The 25,138-nt window shown below is 56.3% G+C and overlaps 1 protein-coding gene across 3 annotated transcripts; it reads left to right on the top strand.

The window, feature by feature from the left end:
• On the top strand, positions 1 to 24,984 carry CAPN15 (calpain 15). 3 transcript variants are annotated; one of them, XM_053556899.1, is made up of 13 exons: positions 1 to 308; positions 11,660 to 11,948; positions 18,665 to 20,093; positions 20,846 to 21,054; positions 21,150 to 21,333; positions 21,409 to 21,632; positions 22,240 to 22,365; positions 22,459 to 22,611; positions 23,009 to 23,170; positions 23,263 to 23,492; positions 23,566 to 23,732; positions 23,814 to 23,992; positions 24,123 to 24,984. In XM_053556899.1, the coding sequence occupies exons 2-13, from the start codon at positions 11,773 to 11,775 to the stop codon at positions 24,298 to 24,300; spliced, it is 3,417 nt and encodes a 1,138-aa protein (XP_053412874.1). In that variant the 5' UTR covers positions 1 to 308; positions 11,660 to 11,772; the 3' UTR covers positions 24,301 to 24,984. The 3 variants fall into 3 exon arrangements, with proteins under 3 accessions (XP_053412874.1, XP_053412875.1, XP_053412876.1); XM_053556900.1 differs by having other exon boundaries at positions 24,127 to 24,304; XM_053556901.1 differs by lacking the exon at positions 11,660 to 11,948.
• Positions 24,985 to 25,138: the final 154 nt, after the last annotated feature.

The raw sequence follows: 25,138 nt of genomic DNA on the forward strand, positions 1-25,138 counted from the left end.
CACAGTGCCGCGTGCGCCCCGGGCGCGCCGTAGCTGCGGGGCCCCGGCCGGGCGCTACGCTACGGAGGCGGCGTAGGGCGGGCGCCGGACGCTGACCAGGGCTGGGGCAGGGTCGGGGTGCTCGGTGGCTCCTTGGCTGAGGCGCGGGAGGCCGTTCAGGTAGTAAGGCCGGCGGCAAGAGTGGCTGCGCCGCTCTCCGGAGACAGAAGTTCTGGGCCGGCCAGTGGAGGCGAGCGGGCCCGAGGGCCGGGGCCAGGGCCGCGCTGCCCGGGCTACGGGGACTGAAGAGGCGCCACCAGGTTGCAGAGGTGAGTCTCGCCGGCCAGTATGGAGCCTGAGAGCACGGCCAGGAGGTCGGGCCTGGAGGGCAGCGGAGGATGGCAGGCCCGGCGGGTCGCGTGGCCTTTGATGACCAGACGCACCCGGGCTCCTGGCCGAAGGCAAGGGCGGCCGGGCCCTTGGAGCAGGAGTCAGCCCTCTGCCCCGCAAGCGCCTTCCGAGGCTTTGGAGGCTCCGGTTGGGTTCGGGCGCTGCTTCGAAAAGGGGACCCAAGATGAAGGCGGGAAGCCGGCAGAGACCTGGGTCATGCAGGTCACTCGAGGCCAGCCTGGGGTGCTGCGGATGCAGGAGACAGCCTCAGTCCCTGATTGCCCTTGAGTGCCCTTATCTTCTGGGGCAAGGATCTGGTCCTTGGCTGCATTAGGGGATGTGTTGGTTGGTGCGGGCATCCCTCCTCAGTCGCTTAGAGAACTGCCTGGGGGTGGCTAAGTCCCGTCTGTACCAGCCATGGCAGATTTGTTCTTCTCTGTTTCTCTCCAGGTTGAGACTAGCACAAACTCAGGAAGTTACAGAGAGTGGCCCCTGACGGCTGCTCTTCTTCCTGCTGGCTGCAAAAGGGGCCTTCTGGTCCTGACCAATGAACTCTCACATGGTAGGGTAGCCCAAGCTGGGCTAGCTCTCATGGTACCCTTAGTACCCTGGAGTTTGTTACCAATTTGCAGATAACAGGACCAGAAGGCAACTGTGAGGCCTAGAATCTGTGAGGCAGGCCTGGGTGTTTGGGGTACTCCAACTCAAAAGCCAATGGAGAAAACTGGGACTAAGTTGGGTGCTGAGTTGGGTGTGTGCTCCTGCTTTAGGGATCCCTGATCTCCCTTTGCCCAGATATGAGAGCTACAGAAGTATGAGTCACAGTTAGGTGTGGAGAAGGCCCCATAATTGCCTCCTTGAACTCAGAGTCTGGGACTGATGGGGGAGGTGAGGGTAATTCTATCCTTCCAGTTCTCAAATGTGGACAGGGGCAGGAGAGATGGTGTTTCCCTGGCCCCAGATAGGCATGGGGAGCTCCTGCTCTGTGCCCTGGCTGGGGAGGAAGGTCTTGCAGGAAACCAGCTCAGTCTGGTCTTGGGGTCAGGCATGACTTATTTCCTCTGAGGTCCTTCCGCTCCCTAGAAGAGCACCCCTCTTTTTTCCCCTTCTGAGAATTTTTTCCCCTCTGGAGCTCCTTGATGGTGGGTTACTAACATCAGTTCTTCAAGGGAGCCAGGCTCAGGGACTTACTGTCTGGGCTCTTCTTTGAGAGCAGGAAGTGACTGGGCCCCACTAATTCTGTGTCTTTCTAAGAGCCTCAGCCCCCACTGAAACTCCCTGTGCATCAGGCCCCTGCACCAAGTTCTCTGGGCACCTTTCTCATTTTATTCTTCTGCAGGCCTTGGGGCAGCAGTCTGGTAACTTCAGTTTTACAGATGAGGACAGTGAAGGTGAGGAACAGCAGTTGCTGGCAGGGGAGGGGCAAAGGGAGGCTGAGCATCTAGGTCTCTGACTCATGAAGCTACCTTTCTACCTCCTCGTTCCACCCCCTTGTACAGGATGATTGGAAAGACAGATTCTGCTGTCCTAAAAACTTCTGTAGGTGTTATTCAGGGGCCTGAGCTGGTTGAAGACCCTGAGGGAGGACATCTATCCACATGACTGTTCTAGGCAGACCAGCCCCTGGTCCAGCCCTCTGGCCCTCGGCATGATGCCTCTGCTTACTGTACCAGGTGTGGCCTCACTGGGAAGGCAAATGATATAATTAAAGGGAAACAATTAAAGTCTTTGAAAACACAACTGCAAAGACCCAGGAAGTCTCTGCCCTAGACTATGTGGCTGAAATGACATGAGCCACATGGTGTGGGTTTCATTGGACACTGAAGTGCTCACATCCACTAGGAGAGGAAGGGCTGGACGGGGCACTTGGAGAGCAAGGGCTGTTTATGTTTCTTGGGAGGCCCAGCACTATCCAGCCGATGTGGAGCAGGGGTTCAGTGAGTATCCCCAGTGCTCCCTCATTTTGTGACATCTGAGGGGATTCCCAGGAATCTTGAGAAAGAGGGTACAGCAGCCTCTTCAGGAGCAAGGGATGTTTCCAAGTCCAGGGAATGGATAGACTTGATTTGTGTGTGACCCTCATGTGAGCTTCTTATGCTCACTACACCTGTCACCTGGATCTTGCAGCTGAGTAGAACCCCTGGAGGTGTCTGAGGTATCTGCATGTGAGCTCTTTGGATGGCTGCCTCAGTGCCACTAGGACTGGGCCTGCATGTAACAGGGCTGCGGAAAGGCAAAGGGGCCTTCTAGGTCGGTGCAGAGACTCCAGGATGGACAGTATGGGGTCCCCAAGGTGAGCCACAAGGCCCTGGGTGTCATGCTATTCCTTTGTGTGCTCTCTAAGGAGCCTGCACAAGCCGCTACACAGGAAGCAAACATTATAGCCTTTCCTCCCGCAAGGACTCACTAAGGGCACTTCACATCCTGTGAAGTGAATACATCAACCTCTGTCCTAACACTCTCATGGTTCTTCTGTCTCACACCATCCTGATTTCTTAGCTTCCTTGAGGTTGGAGGGGAGCTGCAAAGGCTGAGGCCTCTGCCTCCCTGGTAGCCAGGCTGGAGCAGGTGCCTAGATGGGGTTTCAGGATATCAGGAGGAAAGCAGGTCAATAAGCTGCTATTTGAAAATGTCACAGGTACTGTGCCCAGTTGCTGGTAGTCCTTGCAGCTTCCTGCCCCTCCTGAGTGGAAGAAACTTAATTTACAGGAGAGGGAATTAGGAATACCCGAACCGTCCTGCCAACACCAGGACACACTCCAAGGAGGCTCTTCTCTACTACTTCCAGCTTTCTTTGTGTTTGCTAAGTGCAAATTTCAGTGCCCCCCCTTCCCCCTCTACTTTTCCTGAAAAAGTTGCCTTTATGTTTTTTTGATTTTTCTTTTTTTTCTTATTTTATTTTGTTGTTGTTGTTTTGAGACAGAGTCTCACTCAGTCACCCAGGCTAGAGTATCAAAGTCCTGGTCTCAAGTGATCCTCCTCTCTTAGCCTCCCAAGTAGCTGGAACTATAGTTGCTCACTACCAGGCAAGTCACTTGAGCAGGTTGAACTTCTTGTGCCTTCTCTTTCTTGCCTCATCTCCCTCTTCCCACTCCCTTCAGTGGGAAAGGCAGTGTGTTCTGGAGCTTTCTGGACCCTCTGCCCTTCCTGAAAAGTGGCTGTGGAGGGCGGCGCCTGTGGCTCAGTGAGTAGGGCGCCAGCCCCATATACCGAGGGTGGCGGGTTCAAACCCAGTCCCGGCTGAACTGCAACCAAAAAATAGCCGGGCGTTGTGGCGGGCGCCTGTAGTCCCAGCTGCTCGGGAGGCTGAGGCAGGAGAATCGCAGAAGCCCAAGAGCTGGAGGTTGCTATGAGTCCTGTGACATCATGACACTCTACCGAGGGCGGTAAAGTGAGATTCTGTCTCTACAAAAAAAAAAAAAAAAGTGGCTGTGGAGAGGCCAATCTCCTGGGGAGGAAGTGCCAAGAAACCTTGGGGTCCAGGGCCATACAACTTCCCGCCTATCTCTTTTTAGGGCAAACAGGAGACATGAGTACCCAACCCCGTGACCCCTGCTCTGCCACTGGCAAGGCCACCAGGCTACCCAGGGCAGGGCTATACCTGCTGCTACTTGGCAGACAGAAATATAGATGTGCCAAAAAATGAGAGTGCTTGTCTTGTCCTTTCTTTTATGTTAAAAATAGTATTCAACGGCGGCGCCTGTGGCTCAGTGAGTAGGGCGCCAGCCCCATATGCCGAGGGTGGTGGGTTCAAACCCAGCCCCGGCCAAACTGCAACCAAAAAAAAAAAAATAGCCGGGCGTTGTGGTGGGCGCCTGTAGTCCCAGCTGCTCGGGAGGCTGAGGCAAGAGAATCGCGTAAGCCCAGGAGTTAGAGGTTGCTGTGAGCCGTGTAATGCCACGGCACTCTACCCGAGGGCGGTACAGTGAGACTCTGTCTCTACAAAAAAAAAAAATAGTATTCAACATTACGCATCATTGAACTTGTGAACTAAAAACTAAAACCCTGAAAATGTTCTGTTTCCCTAACAATACCATTTAGAAATTTCCTTTTTCATGATACATAACTAAGGTAGTGTGCCACTCTTAAAACCAAAAAGGGCTGGATGTGATGGCTCATGCCTATAATCCGAACACGCTGTGAGGCTGAGGCAGGTGGATTGCCTGAGTTCAAGAGTAGGAAACCATGGCCGGGCATGGTGGCGCTCGCCTGTAGTCCTAGCGTTCTGGGAGGCCAAGGTGGGGGATTGCTTGAGCTCATGAGTTTAAGACCAGCCTGAGCAAAAGTGAGACCCCATCTCTACTAAAAATAGAAAAACTGAGGCAAGGGCAGCACCTGTGGCTCAGTGAGTAGGGCACCAAGCCCATGTACTGAGGGTGGCAGGTTCGAACCCTGCCCCGGCCAAACTGCAACAAAAAAATAGCTGGATGTTGTGGTGGGTGCCTATAGTCCCAGCTACTCGGGCGGCTGAGGAGAAAGAATCACCTAAGCCCAAGAGCTGGAGGTTGCTATGAGCTGTGAGCTGCAACACCATAGCACTCTACTGAGGGTGACAAAGTGAGACTCGATTTCTTAAAAAAAAAAAAAAAAAGGACTGAGGCAAGAGGATTGGTTGAGCCCAAGAGTTGGGGGTTGCTGTGAGCTATGATTCCATAGCACTCTACCCAGGGTGACTGCTTGAGACTCCGTCAAAAAAAAAAAAAAAAAAAAGGTCAGGCATGGTGGCTCACACCTATAATGTCAGCACTTTGGGAGGTCAAGACAGGTTCGAGACCAGCCTGAGCCAGAGTGACACCTCATCTCTAAAAATAGCCAGGCATGTAGCCGGTGCCTATAGTCGCAGCTACTCAGGAGACTGAGGCAAGAGAATCACTAGAGGCCAGGAGTTTGAGGTTGCTGGGAGCTTTGATGCTAAGGTACTGTACCAAGGGCAACAAAGTGCAACTCTGTCTCTAAATAAATAAAAATGAAGACACAAAAGGACACACAGTGACCCCCATTCCTTGACTTTATGTCCTTCCAGATCCTCCCCCCACCCAGTGAGCCTCTCAGCCTCTTATTTTTGTTGTCCTTGCTAATATTTCAGAGAAGCCTGTGTCTTCTCCTCTCAACCCAGGAAGCCAGGTAACTCTGGAAGCAGAGGAAATCCAGCCCGTCCCAGCTGTTGGAAATTCACCAGTAATCCAGAATTATTAGATATTGCAGAGCTGCTGATCAGGCTGAGAAACTGAAGCCCTCAGTGGTGCAGTGCAGCTGGCAGCCAGGACCCTAGGGCTCTTGTGAGCTGCATAGGCCCCTGTTTCTCTGACTTCTAGCCTAGAACTGGTGGCTGGAACCTTCAAAGACTGAAATATTTAGCAAATACTAAGCAAGCTGGAACTAGAAGAGAAGGGTCACCTTGGAGTGTGTCCTGATGTTGGCAGGACAGTTCAGGGAAGGGCACACTGCTCCAAAGGTTGTTAGCAGGAAGCCCTGTTGCACCCTGGAACCCCCAGGCTTGTTTCTATACATAGCTCTTAGGTGAGTGTGTCTGATTTTCAGCTGAATCTCTGTGGTTCACCTCACTGAGGTCAATGTTGTCCCTGTGCCCTACCTGTCCCATGCCACAAGGCTTACAGCAGGTGGAGGTGGGTAGTAGCTACTGTCGGTGATGGGTGAATGAGTAGAGGAGGCTGTGGGAGTACAGGACAGATAGGGTGAGCACCTATGCCTTGGTGGCTACTGCTGAGAAGCACATGCCAGGAAAAAGCAGGTGGAGTGGGCCAGTGGTGCCAGGACCTGGATTCTTGGTGGCTTCCTTTCCTTGGCAGTGCTCCAGAAGCCTGGGCTGCCCTCCCTTGCTGATGCTGGTCTCCAGCCCTGCTGTGGGAGGTCAATGCAGGACCTTGGGCAGCCTTGTCTGCCATCTTGGCTGAACCCCGATGGACTGGACTGGTCTAAGTTGAGGTTAGGCACTGAGGCACCAGCTGTGCCCACACTGCCCCCAGGGCTCTGGCCACAGTTGACTGTGAGGCAGATACAGCTTCCAAAGGGAAGTGGTTCTTAGGCCATGTGGCTGGTCAGGCATGATTTCCAGGGAACCTTTGTGCTGATAAAATTGGAGGTTGTATTTGGTGTTCTGGGGGCAGAGACCAGCCCTTCTAGGCAAGGCACACCCTTGGTGGCAGCCAGGGTGGAAAGCCTGTGTGGGGGTTTCCTTTCCAAGGCAGCAACCCAGGCTTGGTGTAGAGGGAGCTTAGAGCTCTTGGGGCCTTGGGTGAGTTAGTGCCCAGGCACTGTGGTCCAGAGATGGGTTTGCTTGGATTGCAGAGCTGTCGGGGGTGGCGCAGCAGGTTGGAGGACTGTGGCAAGGTACCTCTCTTCAGCACAGTGCCCAGGGTCCCCCAGGAACCTTGATTCACAGAACCCCTTGAAACTGGCTGCCCTGTCACTCTGACAAAGCCTGGTTCTTCCAGCTTTCTGGGCCATGGTCCTGATGAGGGGTATCCATTCAGGGCAGATGTTGGAACTTGTGGTGACATCCCCACATCCTGGATGGTAGTGCTGGGGTAGGACTGGTGGAGAGTATGCATGGCCTCCCTTGTCCTCAGGAGCTGTTGGTGTAAGTGCTAAGGATGCTCCCTCCCTGTGGAGGGGCCTCCACCTGTTTCCAAAGAATGCTGTCCTGGCTGTTTGGGGCATAGGGGAGGTTGGCCTGGTTCTTGTGGGGATGACAGGGAGGGTTCACCACCTGTCCCCATCCCTCCTGCCACACTTAGGCAAGAGATTAATTTTCTCAGAGTTGTTTTCCTCCAATGGTAGCCTTGGTGTCAGCCAGTATAAGGGCAGAGGCACCTGTCCCCAGGCTGTAGGGACTAACCAGGCTGAGTCCCAGGCATTGGCTCGCTCTCGTCGTCCTGGTCTGGTGGGTGCCATTCTGGGGTGGGATGACCATGGGGGCCTGGCTGGGCTGACATCTGGTTGACACAGGAACCCCCATTCTCTCTCTGCCTCCCCCATGACCCACCCGGAGTGGGGTGACATTAGGCTGGCCTTACTGGGATCACTCAAGACAACTCTTCATAATATTCACTAAGATGCAGGCCCCTGGTGATAGGCATTGTGAATAGGGAATGTGCCTATCGGCTGTAGTGGGGGGCCCTGCTTAACATGCATCATCTGCACCCACAGCAGTGGGGAGGGCACATGAGCCTTGCCAAGTGCACCATGAAACCACAAGCTAGAAGATGGGGGGTGCTAGGCGGAATGCCATAGGGCAGGAGCCTGTGCCAGGGGTATTCCCATGTGGGCTCCCAACTCCCCAGATGGGGACACTGGCACTTGGGGGAGCCCCAAGAGCCTCAGGAACGTGGGCTTACACACGTAACACACACCCCTCTGAGGGAAGCACCGGAGGGTCTGTTCTGCCCCAGAGATGCAGCATGTCTCTGCTCAGATCAATATGGAGACCAGTACTGGAGACCACACTTGGAGGGCCCTCAGTGGCTGAAGACAGGGCTGTGGGTGGGGGGGAGAGAGGGAAGGGCAGGAGAGCTAGGGGGTGTTGATATGTCCCCACTGGGGCTTGGCCACACACTGAGCCCTGGGGAGGATCACTCTTGTCTGTCTCTGCTGTCCTCACAGGGTGTGAGAGACACAGGCCTCTTGCCAGGACTAGGGGACGGCCAACCTGCTGGTTAATACTGTGTCTGCACAAGGCAATGGCAGCCCTACCCCTGTGCTTCCTGAGGCCAGATCTGGGCCACCGCCCCATTTAAAAGTAGGGCGGTGCTTCCCAGTGAAGCCAGCAGCAGAGAAGGACGCACGAAGCCTCCAGTGGGACAGAGTGCACATAGCCCAGGGCCAGGCCAGGCACCTTGTCCTCAGAGCGACTTGTGTCTTCCTGAAGTCTTTGTCCCTGGGTTGTAAGGTACAGGGACAAAGGGAGCCCCCTGGGCAGGGGTTTCTGGTATTGCTTCACTGCTGTGTCTGAGCACCTAAGACAAAGCCTGGCAAGCCTGCAGGAGTGGAGGGTGTCCTCCGGGCTTGGCTTTGCTCTGCAGGCCTGGGGACAGGTCTGGGGAGTCTGTGCTGTAATAGCCCTACCCCCCTCTGTGGGTTGTTCACACATGAAGGCTGGTGGGAGCCCCAGATTGATTGACCTGCATCCAGCCCTCTTCACAGGCCTGCCCTGGGCTCACTCACCCTGTCCCCAAGTCCTTAGGCAAGTGGCTCTGGGTGTGATACCCTCCTTTTCAGAGCTCTGGGCAGGGCACTGTCCCTCCCCTTGGAGTCTTCCTCCTAAATGCAGTCTCACCCTCCTGGGAGCCTCCCAGAAGCCAAGTGTCGGGAGCCTTTTATGCAGCTGCTCACCACGCACGTGGAGCTCAGTCTAACCACAGTGGGGACAGGAATGCAGAGGGACCTGGGCCAACAGCTGCATCAGGAAGGCCGTCAGGAAGACAGTGGGTTTAAGGAGAGCGTGGTACTAGCTTCCCATCCAGTCAGTGCGCACCAGTGCCAGGCGGCCTGGCTCCCCCCTAGAGTGCCAGTATGAGGGTGGGCCTTGCTTAGTGGGCAGGGGCTCTTCACCACTTATGTGGGGGTCTCCAGCACCATTTGTGGGGTGGTTCAGGTGATGACATCTGGAGATCCCCTTGAGTGCCCCAGAAAACTCTGGAGCAAGCCTGCCAGAGCTGGCCATCAGGATTGCCTCCTCCCTCCTAGGAGGAGCTTACCCCTTGACAGGTTCTCTCCTGCCCCAGATGGGCCCACAGGGTCAGCTTTTTGAAGCTGGATCCAGCTCAGGAAGGGATCTGAGCCAGCACAGGTGCAGGTGGAGGCCAGTGTGTACCTGAACCCCATGACAGGCATAAGCACTGGCTGCCTAGGGTGCAACCAGACCCTGTCTTTGCTGTGGGTCTTCCTGGGAGCTTGTGCTTCTAGCATCACATGTGACCTCAGGTTCACCCTGGACATGGGTAGCATGCAAGTCATGAAGGAGCTGAAGGTGTACGGTTCTCTGGTTTCACAGTGACTTGGGCAGGGCTCATGGCTAGGGACTGGCCAGCACAGAGCCTCGTTGTGGGCAATTTCTCCCCTGTGGGCACCTCTGCTAGGCGTGGAGCCCCCACCTATCCCTCACCTACTTGGGATCTGTCTGTGGAAAGAGCATCAGCTGCCTGGGCCTGTTTATGGGAGTACATGCAGTGGGCTCAGGAGTGCAAGTGTCATTTTGGTTATTCTGTGTCTGACCAAGGGAGAGGCAGGTGTCTTGGGTGGCCCCTGGATGAGTGAGACTGACTGCCCTTGACCATGCTCTCTGCTGAGCTGCCAACCAAGACTTCAAAACATCAGTAGCTAAGTGGACTTGGGCCCATAATGGGCTTGAGCTCAAGTACTGCCCAGCAGGAAGCTGCTGGCACATATGGCCACTGAACCCACAGTGTGGCACATCTATATTGATATGGACTGAGAAACACAGCATAGTCCAAAGGCCTTAACTAGAAAAAGCGTCCTAAATACCACAGTAATACTTATGTCAACTTCATTTTAGCTGTTTCTTTTTACCTTTTTTATGTGACTACTGGGAAATTTAAAACGACGTCCATTTCTGCTGGGCACTGTTGCTAAGGCTCAACTGGCCAGCAGGCTCCCTAAACGGCCAGGTAGAAGGCATTTTCTGCTTTGCTGGCCACATGGCCTTCCAGAGGAAGGGTAGCCTCAGCATGCAGACCAGTGAACATGGCTATGTCCCAAGAAAACTGTGGACACTGAAATTTGAGTTTCACGTGCTTTTCATCTCTCACAAAGTATTATTTCCCTTTCATTTTTCCAACCATTTTGAAATGTAAAGGCCATTCTGGGCTTGCGTGCTAGACTTGGCCCTTGGGCCATAGTCTGTGATCCTGCACTGGACCAATGTGTTTTCTGCCTGTGGGGAGGCCTGAGGGGTCAGGGGACTGTGGGATCACCAGCCAGGGCCAGTGATGCTCTGTCCCACCCATGACCCCAGTTTTTCCAAGGAAAGCAGACCCTCATGTGCTGATAAAAGGCAATTCAGGCAAACATTATTGCTGCACGAGGGACTTAATTGACTGAAGCCCCACTGACTGAAGCTCCAAGTGAGGGAGTACAGAATTCTCTGGCCTCTTGCCCCGGAGCTCTGGGTCCCACAGCTCTTAGGGAAGGGCTGGCGTAGGATGGCTTAGCCACAAGTGCCCTGTGGCCTCAGAGCTGCACAAGCTGCTGTCCCCTCTGACTCTAGAAGGCCACACACAGCCCTGCTTATGTGGACCGTGGGCCCACCTGGGAGCCTCCCTATATTGGGCTGTGCCCCTGGACTACCTGCATCCTAGGGTGTGTCCTTTGGCACCTCTTACTTCTTTTACCATCCCCCCCATTCCCACCCCAGTACTGTCTCTGTGTCCCAGAGACTTAGTTAGAAGCTGGGAGAAGTGGGAAAAGCAGTACAGGGGAGGAAGGCAACTGCCTTGGGGCTACAGGGTCCTCTCTCAGCATTGATGCTCCTTTAGCCAGAGGGGTAAAGGAGCCTTCCCTGAGCACAGAGAGCCTACCAGAGCCTGGCCAGACACATCTTCCTAGGTCACCGAGCAGGGGTGAGTTTTACCTCTCTACATGGGAGACCCAAAGGCAAGCCCCTGCCCTCAACGACACTAGCCTCTCAAGTTCCTTATCTTTCTTGTGGTCTGGGGCTGGCCCAGGGTGTGTAGGCAGCTATGCAACTCAGCCCCTCCCTGGCTTCTTCTGCACCCCATACCCAGGGTCTTCCTCTGGCTTTGTGGTAGCTCTGTACACCTTCTGAGGCTGCTCTGAGGTCTGACCAATTCCCTGTGCCCTTTGCCCCTCGTCCTCCCTGCCCTTTGGTTAAATGTCTCCTTGATCCTTTCTTCTATAATAAAGCAAAATTGTATGATCTCTTTTCTCACCAAGGAATAAGACCTCTTTGAAGACCAGAGACCAGTAATGTGGGGTTTTCATGGGCAGGGGAGCCCCGTCCTGGGACCCCAGCCTCTGGCCCCCAACCTCTGGCCCCTAAACTCTATACCACTGGGATCCCTGACAGTAGGAGGAAGCCCGTGAGTGCTGCAAGATGTGTGCCCTGGCTCTGGTTGGCCAGGTCCCTGCACCGTGGCTCTCCCAGGGATCCAGCCCAGCACTCAGCATGCTAAAAAACCCCCCTGGGGCTTCGAGGTCCCACATGTGTGGATTATGCTGTGTTTCTCTCCTTTTACTCTCTCTCTTTCTCTCTCTCTCTCTTTATTTTCTGTTGTCTTGTCACTGTGACCAGCTGGCCACCTTGTCTCTGGCATGGGCACGCTCCTCCCTCCATGCTCTACTTCGCCCACCGCTGGCCAGAGGTGACCAGGCCCGGCTCTCCACACGGCCGATGTCAGGGGGGCCATGGGGAGCTCCGCCTCCTCCCTGGCCGCCGAAACCGAGTCGGACCACAGCTTCCCTGGGGGGCCGCCCTACCCAGGGCCCCTGGCAGCAGCTGGCTGGTGTAGGAGCAGCCCAGGGGGCCCTGTCTGGGGAGGCACCCTGGTCACCCGGCAGCACCCGCGCCCCCGAGCCCGAAGGTAAGAAGGTGGGGAGGGGATACCCTCCCTGAGGGCTCTTGGGTACAGAAGGCTTCTTTTTTAGGGTGTCCCTTCCTTGGCAGAGGTGCTTATAGAAAATTGGGGTTCCTGTTTGTTCCCATTCTCTGGCAACTCACTTCCCCTGGCAGTGGAAGGGCTAAGGAGCTCAAGGTTGTCTCCACTCCTAGATGAGCAAGTCTGGGCTCCTGGCCCCTCCTGCCCTAGCCAGGCTACATGGCCTTGGTTTGCCTGGTCAGCTCTGGTAGACATGGGCATGTGCTAGGACAGCCCAGCACTGGGATACCAGGTTCTCCTAGCTTGGCTCCTGGGGGAGCTGCTCCAGGAGCTTCTTTGGGCTGAAGGACGTCTTGACACTGGCAGTACCAGAACATGAACTTGCTTCCCATGAGCCCTCAGGGCTAGATGAGCTCCTGGACCTGCCTCTGTGCCCATGCCATGACATGGTTGTCTTCAGGAGAGTCATTGTGGCCACATAGGCCTGGGGTAGTTGGGGCTGCTGTTGCTGTAGTCTTGGCTACTTGTTGGGTCACCTGGAGAGCCCAGGCACATTGAGTGCCTGTGGTCTCAATGGAAGGAGGGGCTGATGCAGCGGTGATGGCCCTCTGCCAGGGTGCCTGGTCTGGTTTCCACAGTTAACACAGCCTCATCCCTTACTCTGACATGTCTGCTGGACCCCAGGTGGGAGGGGAGGGTTAGTAGACAGGATTGCAGTTGGTATCTGGGAGCTGGCCCCCCAGGGAGGCATCAGTGCTAAAGCCAGACGTCTAGTTGAGGAGGGGCCTCATTGGAATGCTGGAGGGCTTAGCAAGGCTTCCAGCTGCGACAGGCCTGGGGCCAGGCAGTAGAGCTCTGGAAGTTTTGTCTAAGAGTTACCTTGACAGACAAAGCTGTAGTGGAGCTTGAGGTCCGGAGACATGTGACAGGAAGCAGGGCAGGGCCCAGGGCGAGGCATGTGGCTGGAGTTGGAAGGAAGGAATCCCTGTGTTCCTGCTGCACACATGGCAGGCCCAAGTCCATGTCCTAGTGCAGTGAGGTGTCCACATGTGTCTCTTTAAATAGCATTACTGAGGTACAACTTACCAAATTCACCCATTATAGGAGTGTAGTTCTGTCATGCAACCACCATCTCTATCCAGCTTGATGGTATCACAGTACCCCAGAAGGATCCTGCCTGTCACACCCCAGCCCCAGACATCCACTGACTGGCTTCCGCCTGTAGATTTGCCTTTTCTAGAAATTTCACAAAAGTGGAGTCATACAGCATGTGACCTTATGTGTCTGAGTGCCTGTCCCTCAGCATAACACCCTCAAAGTTCATTCATGTGGCACCATGCGTTAGCCTCACAGAGGCTGTCCCACTGTCTAGATGGGCCACACTTTGTTTATCTGTTCGTGGATACTTGGGTTGTTTCCACTTGGCTTTTATGAATAATCCTGCTGTGTGCATGCAAGTGTTTACATCAGTGGTTCTCAACCTGTGGGTCTCAACCCACAGGAACTGTATTAAAGGGCCGCAGCATTTGGAAGGTTGAGAGCCACTGATCTACATGGACGTGTTCTCATTTCTTTCAGGTACACACCTGGCAGTAGAGTTGCTGAGACTTATGATAATTTAATGTTTAACCTTGTAAGAAACTGGGAAATAGGGCGGCGCCTGTAGCTCAGTGGGTAGGGTGCTGCCACATACACTGAGGGTGGTGGGTTCGAACCTTTCCTGGGCCAGCTTAAAGAAAAAAAAAGTGGCGGGTGGCGCCTGTGGCTCAGTGAGTAGGGCGCCAGCCCCATATGCCGAGGGAGGCGGGTTCTAACCCAGCCCCAGCCAAACTGCAACATCAAAAAAATAGCCGGGTGTTGTGGTGGGCGCCTGTAGTCCCAGCTGCTTGGGAGGCTGAGGCAAGAGAATCGCATAAGCCCAAGAGTTAGAGGTTGCTGTGAGCCATGTGACATCATGGCACTCTACCCGAGGGTGGTACAGTGAGACTCTGTCTCAAAAAAAAAAAAAAAAAAAATGGTAACTGCAACAAAAAAAAAGCTGGGCGTTGTGGCGTGCACATGTAGTCCCAGCTATTTGGGAGGCTGAGACAAGAGAATCGCTTAAGCCCAAGAGTTTGAGGTTGCTGAGAGCTGTGATGCCACAACACTCCACCTAGGCAACAGCTTGAGACAGTTTCAAAAAAAAAAAAGAAAGGGGCGGCGCCTGTGGCTCAAAGGGGTAGAACACTGGCCCCATATGCCGGAGGTGGTGGGTTCAAACCCAGCCCCAGCCAAAAACCGCAAAAAAAAAAAAAAGAAAGAAAGAAACTAGCAGACTGCTTTCCATAGTGGCTATCCCATTGTACATGCCACCCAGCAGTGCTGAGGAGAGTTTAGTCTCCATGTCCTTGACAATGCTCATTCTCTGTCTTTGATCATAGCCATACTAGTGGAGTGACTTGGCATCTTACTGGGTTTCCCTGGTGGCTAATGATGCTGAGCATCTTTCTGCATTTCCATCTATCCATATGTGTCTTTTAATATCCATTTATTTATATTCTACAGAGAATTATTAGGCATGGAGTCACTGGGCCCAGCCTGTGCTCTGTGACTTCTGCCGTGGCTACTCCCTGAGAGTGGTGTAAGCTTGCAGTGGCCTGGCAGGAGCACTACCACATGCTCAGCACATGGTGGGAGAGAGCTTTTGTTGCTTTTATTTTTTACTAAGTTCATGAGTGCAAACGAAGTTCAAGGTTTTTAAATTCAGAACTAGGTGTACTGAAGGGCTGCCCCATCTGGGTATGCTGCCTTCTAATTGAATTCTTAAAATACCCTCAGTGACCACCCCCTTGTGAGGATGGAGTGGCAGCTCATAGGCCACCACAGCAGGGAAAGCTGTGCAACCCGCTTCTTCCTCCCTTGAGCAGGAATCCCCCTTGCATCTGACACCCCAGGTGCTACTCAACCAATAAGCACCAATACCAATAAGCCCTCAGTGGGTTATCAGTGGCCTAAGGACACAGAAACAGAGTAAAGACCCACCTAGAAAGACTACCGGCACTGGACTGGCTAGCCTAGGAGAGTATGGCCCAGCACCTTCCCTGTCAGGGGAGATGCCCACCCCCGCCTCCAAGAACATCTGGTGGAAGGCCCAGGCACAGCCATCTTGGGTGCAGGTGAGGGACCACCACTGCAGCCTGTCTCCCTGTTGCACTTGGAGCACCCCCACAGCTGGGCATTGACACCGGGCTTCCTGGTGTGGCTGACTCAGCCAACTGCTTAGGGAGCACCAGCTTCAGACGTCAGGTGACTTTGACTGAGAGCCTAGTGGACAAAACATCACTCACAGCTCTTAGCTTTTCTTAAGACAGAAAAGGCCACAGCCTCACCCTGTCCATGGCAACAGGACAATGGCCTCCACATTCTCTGTAAGTGTTCAGGTCCTAGTCACTTACATTGGTGCATTGGTGGCACCTAGATAATTGAGGGCAAAGCAGATCTTTTTTTTTTTTTTCTTTTTGGAGACAGTCTCACTTTGTTGCTATGGATAGTGTGTCGTGGTGTCACAGCTCTCAGCAACCTCAAACTCTTGGGCTCAAGCGATTCTCTTGCCTCAGCCACCCAAGTCGCTGAGAGCTGTGACTACAGGTGCCCACCACAACACCTGGCTATTTTTAGAGACAGGGGTCTTGCTCTGTCTCAGGCTGCTCTCCAACCTGTAAATTCAGGTGAGCCACCATGCCCGGCTGCAAAGCAGGTCTTTTTGTGTTGGACTTTTCAGGACAAATGCCTCCATTCTACTGGGGCCAGGTTCTTTTTTTTTTTTTTTTTTTTTTTTGAGACAGTCTCATTTTGTAATTCACGGTGGAGTGCTGTGGCGTCACAGCTCATAGCAACCTCCTCAAACTCTTGGACTCAAACAGTCCCCGTGACTCAGCCTCCCAAGTGGCTGGGCCTATAGGCACCGGCCACAATGCCTGGCTACTTTTAGAGATGAGATCTTACTCTTGTTTAGGCTGGTCTTGAACCTGTGAGCTCAGGCAATCTACCCACCTCGGCCTCCCAAAGTGGTATGATTAAAAGCGCGAGACACCACACCTGATTCTGGGGCCAGTTTCCTTCAAAGATATAATTGTTTCTTTGTCTGAAATGCAGAACGAATTTGAGCACATTTATATGTGATTTTGGAAGGATTTTTTCTCACTCTGTTGCCCTGGGTAGAGTGCCCTGGCATCATAGCTCACAGCAACCTCAAACTCTTCTGCTCAAGCGATCGTCTTGCTTTAGCCTCCCTAGTAGATGGGACTACAGGTACCTGCCATGATGTTCAGCTAATTTTTTCTTTTTAGAGACAGAGTCTCACTTTATCACCCTCGGTAGAGTGCCATGGCGTCATAGTAACCTCCAACTCCTGGGCTTAGGCAATTCTCTTGCTTTAGCCTCCCAAGTAGCTGGTACTACAGGCACCCAGTACAAGGCCCAGCTATTTTTTTGTTGCAGTTTGGCCAGTGCAGGGTTCAAATCCGTCACCCTCAGTATATGGGGCCAGCTCCCAACCCATGGAGCCACAGGCACCAGCCAGCTAATTTTTTTTATTTTTAGTACAGATGGGGTCTCACTCTTGTTCAGTCTGGTTTCAAACTCCTGAGCTCAAGCGATCCACCTGCCTCAACCTCCCAGAGTACTAGGATTACAGCATGAGCCACTGTGCCTGGCTGTTTTAGGAGCATCATATGTTGAGAATTCTGAAAGGTCTTTGCTGAGTCCTTGGTTTGAATCTTAAAGCTCCTGGTGTAGGTTTTGTTTGGTAGTCTGGCCTCTCCCAGGGATGGTGCAGCTTGTGAGGGTGACCCTGGGAGTGGCCATGGGATCATGGAGACCCAGCCATGAGCTGAGGGATATAAAGACTGGTCACTGACCTCTCAGCCCCTTCCATGTTGGCCCACCCATTGGAAAGATCTGTGCAGTGCAGACTCGACAAGGGGATACAGGGGCCATGACATTCTGAGTCTCTGATCCTTAACAAGTTTTCTTCAAGGTATAGAAAGCCCCTGCTGGGCAGCACCTGTGGCTCAGTGAGTAGGGCGCCAGCTCCATATACCAAGGGTGGCAGGTTTGAACCCAGCCCCAGCCAAACTGCAACAAAAAATATCCAGGCGTTGTGGCGGGTGCCTGCAGTCCTAGCTACTCAGGAAGCTGAGGCAAGAGAATCACCTAAGCCCAAGAGCTGGAGGTTGCTGTGAGCTGTGATGCCACAGCACTCTACTGAGGGTGACAAAATGAGACTCTGTCTCTTAAAAAAAAAAAAGAAAGCCCCTGCTCACCTTCCGTTTCCTGAGGGCCACACTTGACTTTTAGGCACTGTCTCATTTAAATCTTCCTGAACTATAGATAGAATCTTCTGATTCACCAAGACAGTTCTGACCCTGGGTCATAGGCTTCCCAGTGTTTCTGGGGCCCTTGCTATCTGTGACAACCAGAGCCTGGAGCTGAGGGCAGGGTGTGTCCCAGGAGGGCCCCAGCCTCTCTAACTGGGTGCACAGTCCTGTGAGGCCTGAGTCTTCTCTGGGCACTGAACTGTGAAGGGTCACACCAGCTCTGCTGCCTATCAGGGACCCTCTGGTCCATCCATCCAGGCCCAGTGGGTGTGCGGGGTGGGGCCTGCGGGTGAGTGTGTTTCCACAGACACACAGTGCTGGCCATGGGCCCTTTCCTAGGTGAGGAGTGGAAGGGAGGGGTCATCTTCAGTGGATTTCTCAGCCTGCTCCCAGCATGGAGCCCCAACCCTGACTGCATGGCTCCTGCCAGGTGCTCAAGCCCAGCCCCAGTACTGCCTACCCCCCCATCTGCTCACCACAGACAGCTAGAGCCTCATCCACTCAGGACTGAGCCCAGCTCTCCTTGCATTTCCCCACTTGCACCAGGAAGATAGAGTTGCAGAGGTCACTCTGGGCTCCAGGAAGCAGTTTTGTTGCTTGGGGAGATTTCTTGTTTTGGGGGTTTATTTGAAAAAGGCAAGTTTCCTTTCTTCCCAAACCAAAAAGGCTTAGCTAGAACATAGTGTTAGAAGCACAAGATTCATGCCATGTTGTAAAGAACAATTGATTTTTCTGCCAGGCAGAGCAGCTGCAGTCAGTTGAGGAGACTTTGAGTGGGATGTGGAGACACACACACCCCGCCCCACCAGCACCACTTCACCCCAGATCCTGCTGTCAAGGCCCAGAGGAACTGAGGACACATTCCCCTTGCCCCACCAGGGGCCAGAGCCCCCAGCACAGAGAGCCATACCCAGGTTTGCAGGTGGCCTGCCCTGCCCCAGTGCCCACTACAGAGTACCAGGTACATCTGCCTCCAAGCCTCTGGTGCCCACACTGCTGTGTACCACTGGTGGCTTGGCAAGTGCAGTGCCTGCGGAGGGCAGGTCCTGCTTGTGGAGGCCCCAGCCCTCCCCAAAGGTCCTGCATCTGCCCCAGATGGGCTTGAGGGGTCTACTCTGATGGGTGAGGGTCCCTGATCTGTGGAACGGTCCTGGGCAGACTTAGCCGCCCCACCTGCCCACGTGCTCAGCTGTGATGAGTGCATAACCCAGCCCCAAGCTGGCTGCACCTCTCAGAACACCAACCCTGCAGCCACAGGCAGGCACCCTTCCCTAGGCCAGCAGGAGGGTGGGGTCCTCTGATGGAGACTTTACAGGATCACCTGACCAGCACCTTCCCTCATAGCCACACCCACTCGCCTGGGTCTATGGCCACAGTCGGGGAGTGGTCCTGTGCCCGCTGCACCTTCCTGAACCCGGCAGGACAGCGCCAGTGCTCCATCTGCGAGGCTCCCCGACACAAGCCCGACCTCGACCAGATCCTGCGGCTCAGCGTGGAAGAGCAAAAATGGCCCTGCACCCGCTGCACCTTCCGGAACCTCCTAGGCAGGGAGGCCTGTGAATTGTGCGGCTTCACCCCTGAACCTTTGCCTGGGACCTCCCTGCCCATCATCAATGGGGCCTTGCCCAAGCCACCCACCGTCCTGGCAGAGCCCAAGGGCAGCTGCAAGGAGGAGGCAGGTCCAGTGCGGACAGCAGGGCTGGCGGCCATGGAGACAGCCGTGAGGCACCCCGAATCGGAGGCAGAGGCAGAGGAGGCAGCACCAGGAAGAGGCTGGACATGCCCACGCTGCACTCTATACAACACGCCTGTGGCCAGCTCCTGCTCTGCCTGCGGGGGGCCGCGGAAGCTCTCACTGCCCAGGATCCCACCTGAGGCCCTGGTGGTCCCTGAAGTCGTGGCACCTGCTGGCTTCCATGCTGTGCCTGCAGTGCCCCACCCGGGCCTGCCCACAGACAGTGTTGAGGCTGACCCGGCCCCCACCGGCCAGGAGTCCCCCAGGGTGCCACCCTTCAGCCCCTTCTCAGCCACCATGCAGAACAACCCAGTACCCCGCAGCCGCCGGGAGGTCCCCCCCCAGTTGCAGCCACTAGTGCCTGAGGCTGCTCAGCCCTTGCCCCCTAGTGGCTCCAGAGGGTCCCTCCAGGGCCCAGGGCCGGCCTCAGCTGGGGCCTCACGCCTGGCAGAGCTGCTGTCAGGCAAGCGCTTGAGTGTGCTGGAGGAGGAGGCTGTGGAGGCCAGCCCCACCCATATCGAGGCCAGCAGCTCCACCCTAGGCAGTGACATCATAGACCTGGCAGGGGACACAGTGCGCTATACACCTGCCAGCCCCTCCAGCCCCGACTTCACCACCTGGTCCTGTGCCAAGTGCACACTCAGGAACCCCACAGCAGTCCCCAGGTGCACAGTCTGTGGCTGCTCCAAGCTGCATGGCTTCCAGGAGCACAGTGAGCCACCTGCCCGCTGCCCTGACTGCATCGCTGACAAGCCTGGCCCCTGCAGCAGCAGCTGTGGACGGGTGCCCTTAGCCCACAAGGCCACCCGCCTCTTGCCCGAGCGCCCTGGCCAGTGGGCCTGCCCTGCCTGTACCCTGCTCAATGCGCCTCGGGCCAACCACTGTGCTGCCTGCCACACACCCCAGCTCCTGGTGGCCCAGCGCCGAGGGACAGCACCACTGCGGCGCAGGGAGAGCATGCATGTGGAGAAGCGGCGGCAGACAGATGAGGGCGAGGCCAAGGCCCTGTGGGAGAACATTGTGGCCTTCTGCCGTGAGGTGAGTACCATGCACACCTCCCCTTACAGCGTCAGTCTTCCCCTCACATCTGCCCCTGAGGCTATGGGCTCTGGCCACAGCCTGGGGAGGAGCCTGTGGTGAGCCAGTGAGGCCAGGACACAGTGGGCAGCACTTTCTTCCCAGTCCCTGAACATCCAGCCTGGCTCCCTGACCCTATCCCTGTTGGTGATGGAAAGTGTGATACTCATCACATCACACCCTGTTCTCCCCCACCCCCAGAAGGTTCCCTGGCACCCTCTGCATGTCAACCCATAGGAAGGCAATGCTTCTGGGGGAGTGTGGAGACCCTACTGAAGCTCAGAGTTCAGACGCCCCCTTGCTCTTTGCCCTGTGATCTTCAGGAGGCCTGACCCTGGGGTGGCATCACCTTCAGTTTGCTAAAAGTGTGCACCTTCCCCAGGCAGGGCCCAGAGATAGGAGGTATTGCTGTCCTGAGTAGCAGGGTGCTTGTTTCCCTTCACCCCTTGCCCATCACACCTGTGGCCTTCAGCTAGGGGCTTTGTTGTACCCTGGGTTCCCACCTGCCGCTGGCTAGTAGTGTCTTAACTAGTTTGCTACAATCACTGTGCCTGCACAGGTCAGGGACTGAGCTGAGGCCTGTGGGCTGCACACACCCCATGCCTTCCTCCTGGGGCATGGCAGTATTCCCAGGAACTACCAGATAGAAGGAGACCCACCCTGAACCCAAGGCTGCCCTTCCCAGGCTGAATGACCGGCTGTGGTCTCTGCAGAACAGCGTGAACTTTGTGGATGACAGCTTCCCTCCCGGGCCAGAGTCAGTGGGCTTCCCTGTGGGTGACAGCGTCCAGCAGCGTGTGAAGCAGTGGCTTCGGCCCCATGAGATCAACTGCTCTGTCTTCAGGGACCAGGGGGCCCCATGGTCTGTCTTCCACACACTCCGGCCCTCGGATATCCTACAGGGGCTGCTGGGAAACTGCTGGTGAGGCTCTGGGTTCTTGGAACCAGCTAGCCTAAGGGAGGGCAGTCAGGGTGGCCTGTCCAAGGTCTCCTGCTGAGGCCACTGGCTCTGCACAGGTTCCTGAGTGCACTGGCAGTGCTGGCTGAGCGGCCAGATCTAGTCGAGCGAGTGATGGTCACACGTAGCCTATGTGCGGAAGGCGCCTACCAGGTGCGTCTGTGCAAGGACGGCACGTGGACAACGGTGCTGGTGGACGACATGCTGCCCTGCGATGAGGCTGGCTTCCTTCTCTTCTCGCAGGTGGGGAGGGTGGGGATTAGTGGGCAGGGCAGTGGGCATGGTGGCAGGCTGTTCCTGACTCTAGTCCCTCTCTAGGCACAGCGGAAGCAGCTCTGGGTGGCCCTCATCGAGAAGGCGCTGGCCAAGCTGCACGGTTCCTACTTTGCACTCCAGGCGGGGCGCGCCATCGAAGGCTTGGCCACTCTCACCGGCGCCCCCTGCGAGAGCCTGGCGCTGCAGGTCAGCTCCACTAACCCCCGCGAGGAGCCCGTTGACACTGACCTCATCTGGGCCAAAATGCTGAGTTCTAAGGAGGCTGGGTAAGAGGGGCGGGCACTGTAGCAGCGAGCAGAGCGGTGGGAGAAGCGGGGGACAAGTGCCCTCTGACTTGCACCCTATGTCCATGGTGCCCCTGGTACAGACTGCCCACAGCCAGGAGCCTGGCCAGGATTTGGCCCCATGTAGCCCTGTCACCTCCCTCCTCCCATGCCAGGAAGACCATATCCTGGCCTAGCCTAATGGGGAGAACCCAGATGACCCTTGCCTTCTGCATAGAGCTGGGTAAAGCAGCCTCCTGCCCAGTAGGATGGGGCTTGTTCTGAGATCTGCCACACACTGGTCATCTGGCTAAGTTTAGCCTCTGGGAGGCCTTGGGGAGGGCTTGTGGTGCTGAGACCCTGCCCTCAGCTGCTGCTGGGCAGCACCACTGCATGGCTACTCCGTGCCTCATGGACCCAGGGACCCTCCCTGCTCTCGGGCATGTGAGGGGGCAAGGCCTCCCCTTCCTGAATGTGTCTCTTGTGGTCCTCAGGACCCGTGCTTCCCCTACCAAGCAGCACCTCCCTCTCCTGAGGGCAGGGCCAAGGTTGGAAAGGGTTCCCTGGTTGGTAAGGTCTCGTGTCATCAGAGGCTGCTCTGCCCACACAGGTTCCTTATGGGCGCCTCCTGCGGTGGGGGGAACATGAAGGTGGATGACTCTGTCTACGAGAGCCTGGGCCTGCGCCCCCGCCATGCATACTCCATCCTAGATGTGCGTGACATCCAGGGCACCAGGTAGGGGCCGGGCTGGCCATAGGCAGCAGGTGTGTAGACATGGGTGGGAGCTGTGGGTGGTGCGGTCCTGTCTGTTAGCCCTGTGGTCCACAGGCTCCTACGGCTCCGGAACCCGTGGGGCCGCTTCTCCTGGAATGGCAGCTGGTCAGACGAATGGCCACACTGGCCAGTACACCTGCGTGGTGAGCTCATGCCACGTGGAAGCAGCGAGGGCGTTTTCTGGATGGAGTACAGTGACTTCATCAGGTACCTGACCACCACAGGCCAGGGGCACATAATGCCCTACCCACCCATTTGGGGCTGAGTCCTTCTCTGGGAGCATAGCCTAACATTCCTGCTGGCCTGGGGCAGGGGCAACTCGTCCGTGATCCAGTGCATGTAGGGGATCTGGTCCATAGGTCCTAAGTACTGATCTAGAATGCAGGTTTGCAGGGTCAGTGGTGTTACCATTTCCCAGTGTTCTGGGCCTGGTACCCCTTGGTGGTGTCCTGGCAGCAGTAGCAAGACAGCATGTCCCACTGGAAGAGCCTCCTGAAAGGCTTCCCCACATTGGTCCCAGGAGGCTGGGGCATGCGAGGACAGCAGCTGCACCACAAGTTACAGGTGGGCTGCACAAGGCTCAGGCCCATCCCCCTGCTACCAGGTACTTTGACTCTGTGGACATCTGCAAGGTGCACTCAGATTGGCAGGAGGCACGCGTTCAGGGCTGCTTCCCCAGCTCGGCCAGTGGGCCCGTGGGGGTGACAGCGCTAACGGTGCTTGAGCGGGCCTCGCTGGAGTTTGCACTCTTCCAGGAGGGCAGCAGGTGGGCATCACAGAGGCTTTGCGGGCTGGGGGCTGAGGGCCAGTGGCCACAATCACATGACATGACCCCAGCTTCTGGTCTCTGGCCTGCAGGCGCTCAGATGCAGTGGACAGCCACCTCTTGGACCTGTGCATCCTGGTGTTCCGGGCTACCTTTGGCAACGGTGGGCACTTGAGTTTGGGCCGCCTCTTAGCCCACAGCAAACGTGCCGTCAAGAAGTTTGTCAACTGTGATGTCATGCTGGAGCCCGGCGAGTACGCGGTGGTGTGCTGTGCCTTCAACCATTGGAGCCCCACCCCACCGGGTCCCCCCGCTGTGCAAGGTAATGCCCCTACCCCAGGCCCAGGGCCCATGCTAGCAGAAGGGGTTATGGCTCACACTGTCCCTCCCAACAGCTTCCAGCCCCTCAGCAGGAGTCCCACGCAGTGCCCCTGAACCACCTGGCAACGTGCTGGCCGTGTACAGCTCTCGGCTGGTCATGGTAGAGCCAGTGGAGGCCCAGCCAACCACACTAGCCGACGCCATCATCCTGCTCACGGAGAGCCGGGGCGAGCGCCATGAGGTGCGTGGAAGGCCCGGGGGGGTGGCCAGGGAGCACCCTGCCCCAGCCCCACCCCATGCCTGCACCTGTGCCTGTGCCCAGGGCCGGGAGGGCATGACCTGCTACTACCTAACTCACGGCTGGGCGGGGCTCATCGTGGTGGTGGAGAACCGGCACCCGAGGTCCTTCCTACATGTGCAGTGCGACTGCACAGACAGCTTCAATGTGGTGTCCACACGTGGCAGCCTGCGCACCCAGGACAGCGTGCCACCCCTGCACAGGTGGGTGCCCTGCCCCTGTGCCCCATTGCCCCAGCCTTTACCTGCCCCTATGCCCTTCCCCTCAGCCGTGTGCCCCACCAGTCTTCACCGGCCCCTGTGCCCCACTAGCCCTCACCGCCCCCTCCTTTAGGCAGGTCCTAGTGATCCTGTCCCAGCTGGAGGGCAACGCTGGGTTCTCCATCACCCACCGCTTGGCACACCGCAAGGCAGCCCAGGCCTTCCTCAGTGACTGGACAGTCTCCAAGGGCTCCCACAGCCCCCCACTCACGCCTGAGGTGGCTGGTCTACATGGGCCCCGGCCACTGTAACCACCGTGCCTGGGGCTGGGCTATAGCAGATGGATACCCACCTGCCCTCCACATGCACTTTACGAGGGAGATCCTGACAGAGGACGATTGAGCCAGAATCTCAGGACCCTGCCTAGGGAGCCTCTGGCTGCAGGTTCCCATGGGCCCCCAGCACCCACAGTCCACCTGACCAGGCCTTCTGATGGCCAAGCAGAATACCTCGAACCAGGCAGGCTGTAGCCAGCCTCTGGGGCAGCTTTAGCAAGGCGAGTCTGAGGCCAAGCTGCCTCTCCCCAGGGGCTTGGGGACTCCTGCCAGAGCCGGGGTGGCCAAGAGCTATTCACAAAACCAAATCTGGTGTCAGAGGTTACGACTTTAATGAGATCAGTGATCACCATCTGTGAGGCCTGAGGTCAGAACCTTCTTGGCCTGCCCCAGAGCCCAATTCCTGGCCCCCTGGAGGTACCCCAGAGCCTGGCACCAAGAGGCACGTCCTGGGAGGCAGATGCCGGTCTCCGGAAGGAGGGTGTCTCCTATCTAAACACCCCCTCCAGCGACACTATGCAATTCCTGGAGCGCCCTCTAGGACTGAAGCCATGACCAAGGTGGCAGGGTGGGGCGCCTGGCCCAGCCTACTGTCTGAGGAGGCACCTTGTCCTCAGCATGGCCAGACCACTGCCAGGCAGGCCAGGGTTCAGCAGAGTCCTTGGCCAGTCTGGTCCATGGCCTTGGCCCTGTGGCAGAGAGGGACCCTCAGCCCCATCACAGGCACAAGCAGGGTGCAGCTGATCCCACCTCCCCCCCCACCAAAAGCCCAGGGAGCTGAGTTACTCATCTGCCTAGCATCACCCCCAGCCGC

The sequence above is a fragment of the Nycticebus coucang genome, chromosome 12 (genome assembly GCF_027406575.1).
Source record: "Nycticebus coucang isolate mNycCou1 chromosome 12, mNycCou1.pri, whole genome shotgun sequence".
Classification (NCBI taxonomy): domain Eukaryota; kingdom Metazoa; phylum Chordata; class Mammalia; order Primates; family Lorisidae; genus Nycticebus; species Nycticebus coucang.

Excerpts from the sequence above, each read along its gene's own strand:
- CAPN15 (XM_053556899.1), top strand. The coding sequence starts at position 11,773 with ATGGGGAGCTCCGCCTCCTCCCTGGCCGCCGAAACCGAGTCGGACCAC. Across the intron at positions 22,612-23,008 it reads GAGTACAGTGACTTCATCAG|GTACTTTGACTCTGTGGACA; the intron begins GTACCTGACCAC and ends CCCTGCTACCAG. Across the intron at positions 23,171-23,262 it reads CTCTTCCAGGAGGGCAGCAG|GCGCTCAGATGCAGTGGACA; the intron begins GTGGGCATCACA and ends TCTGGCCTGCAG.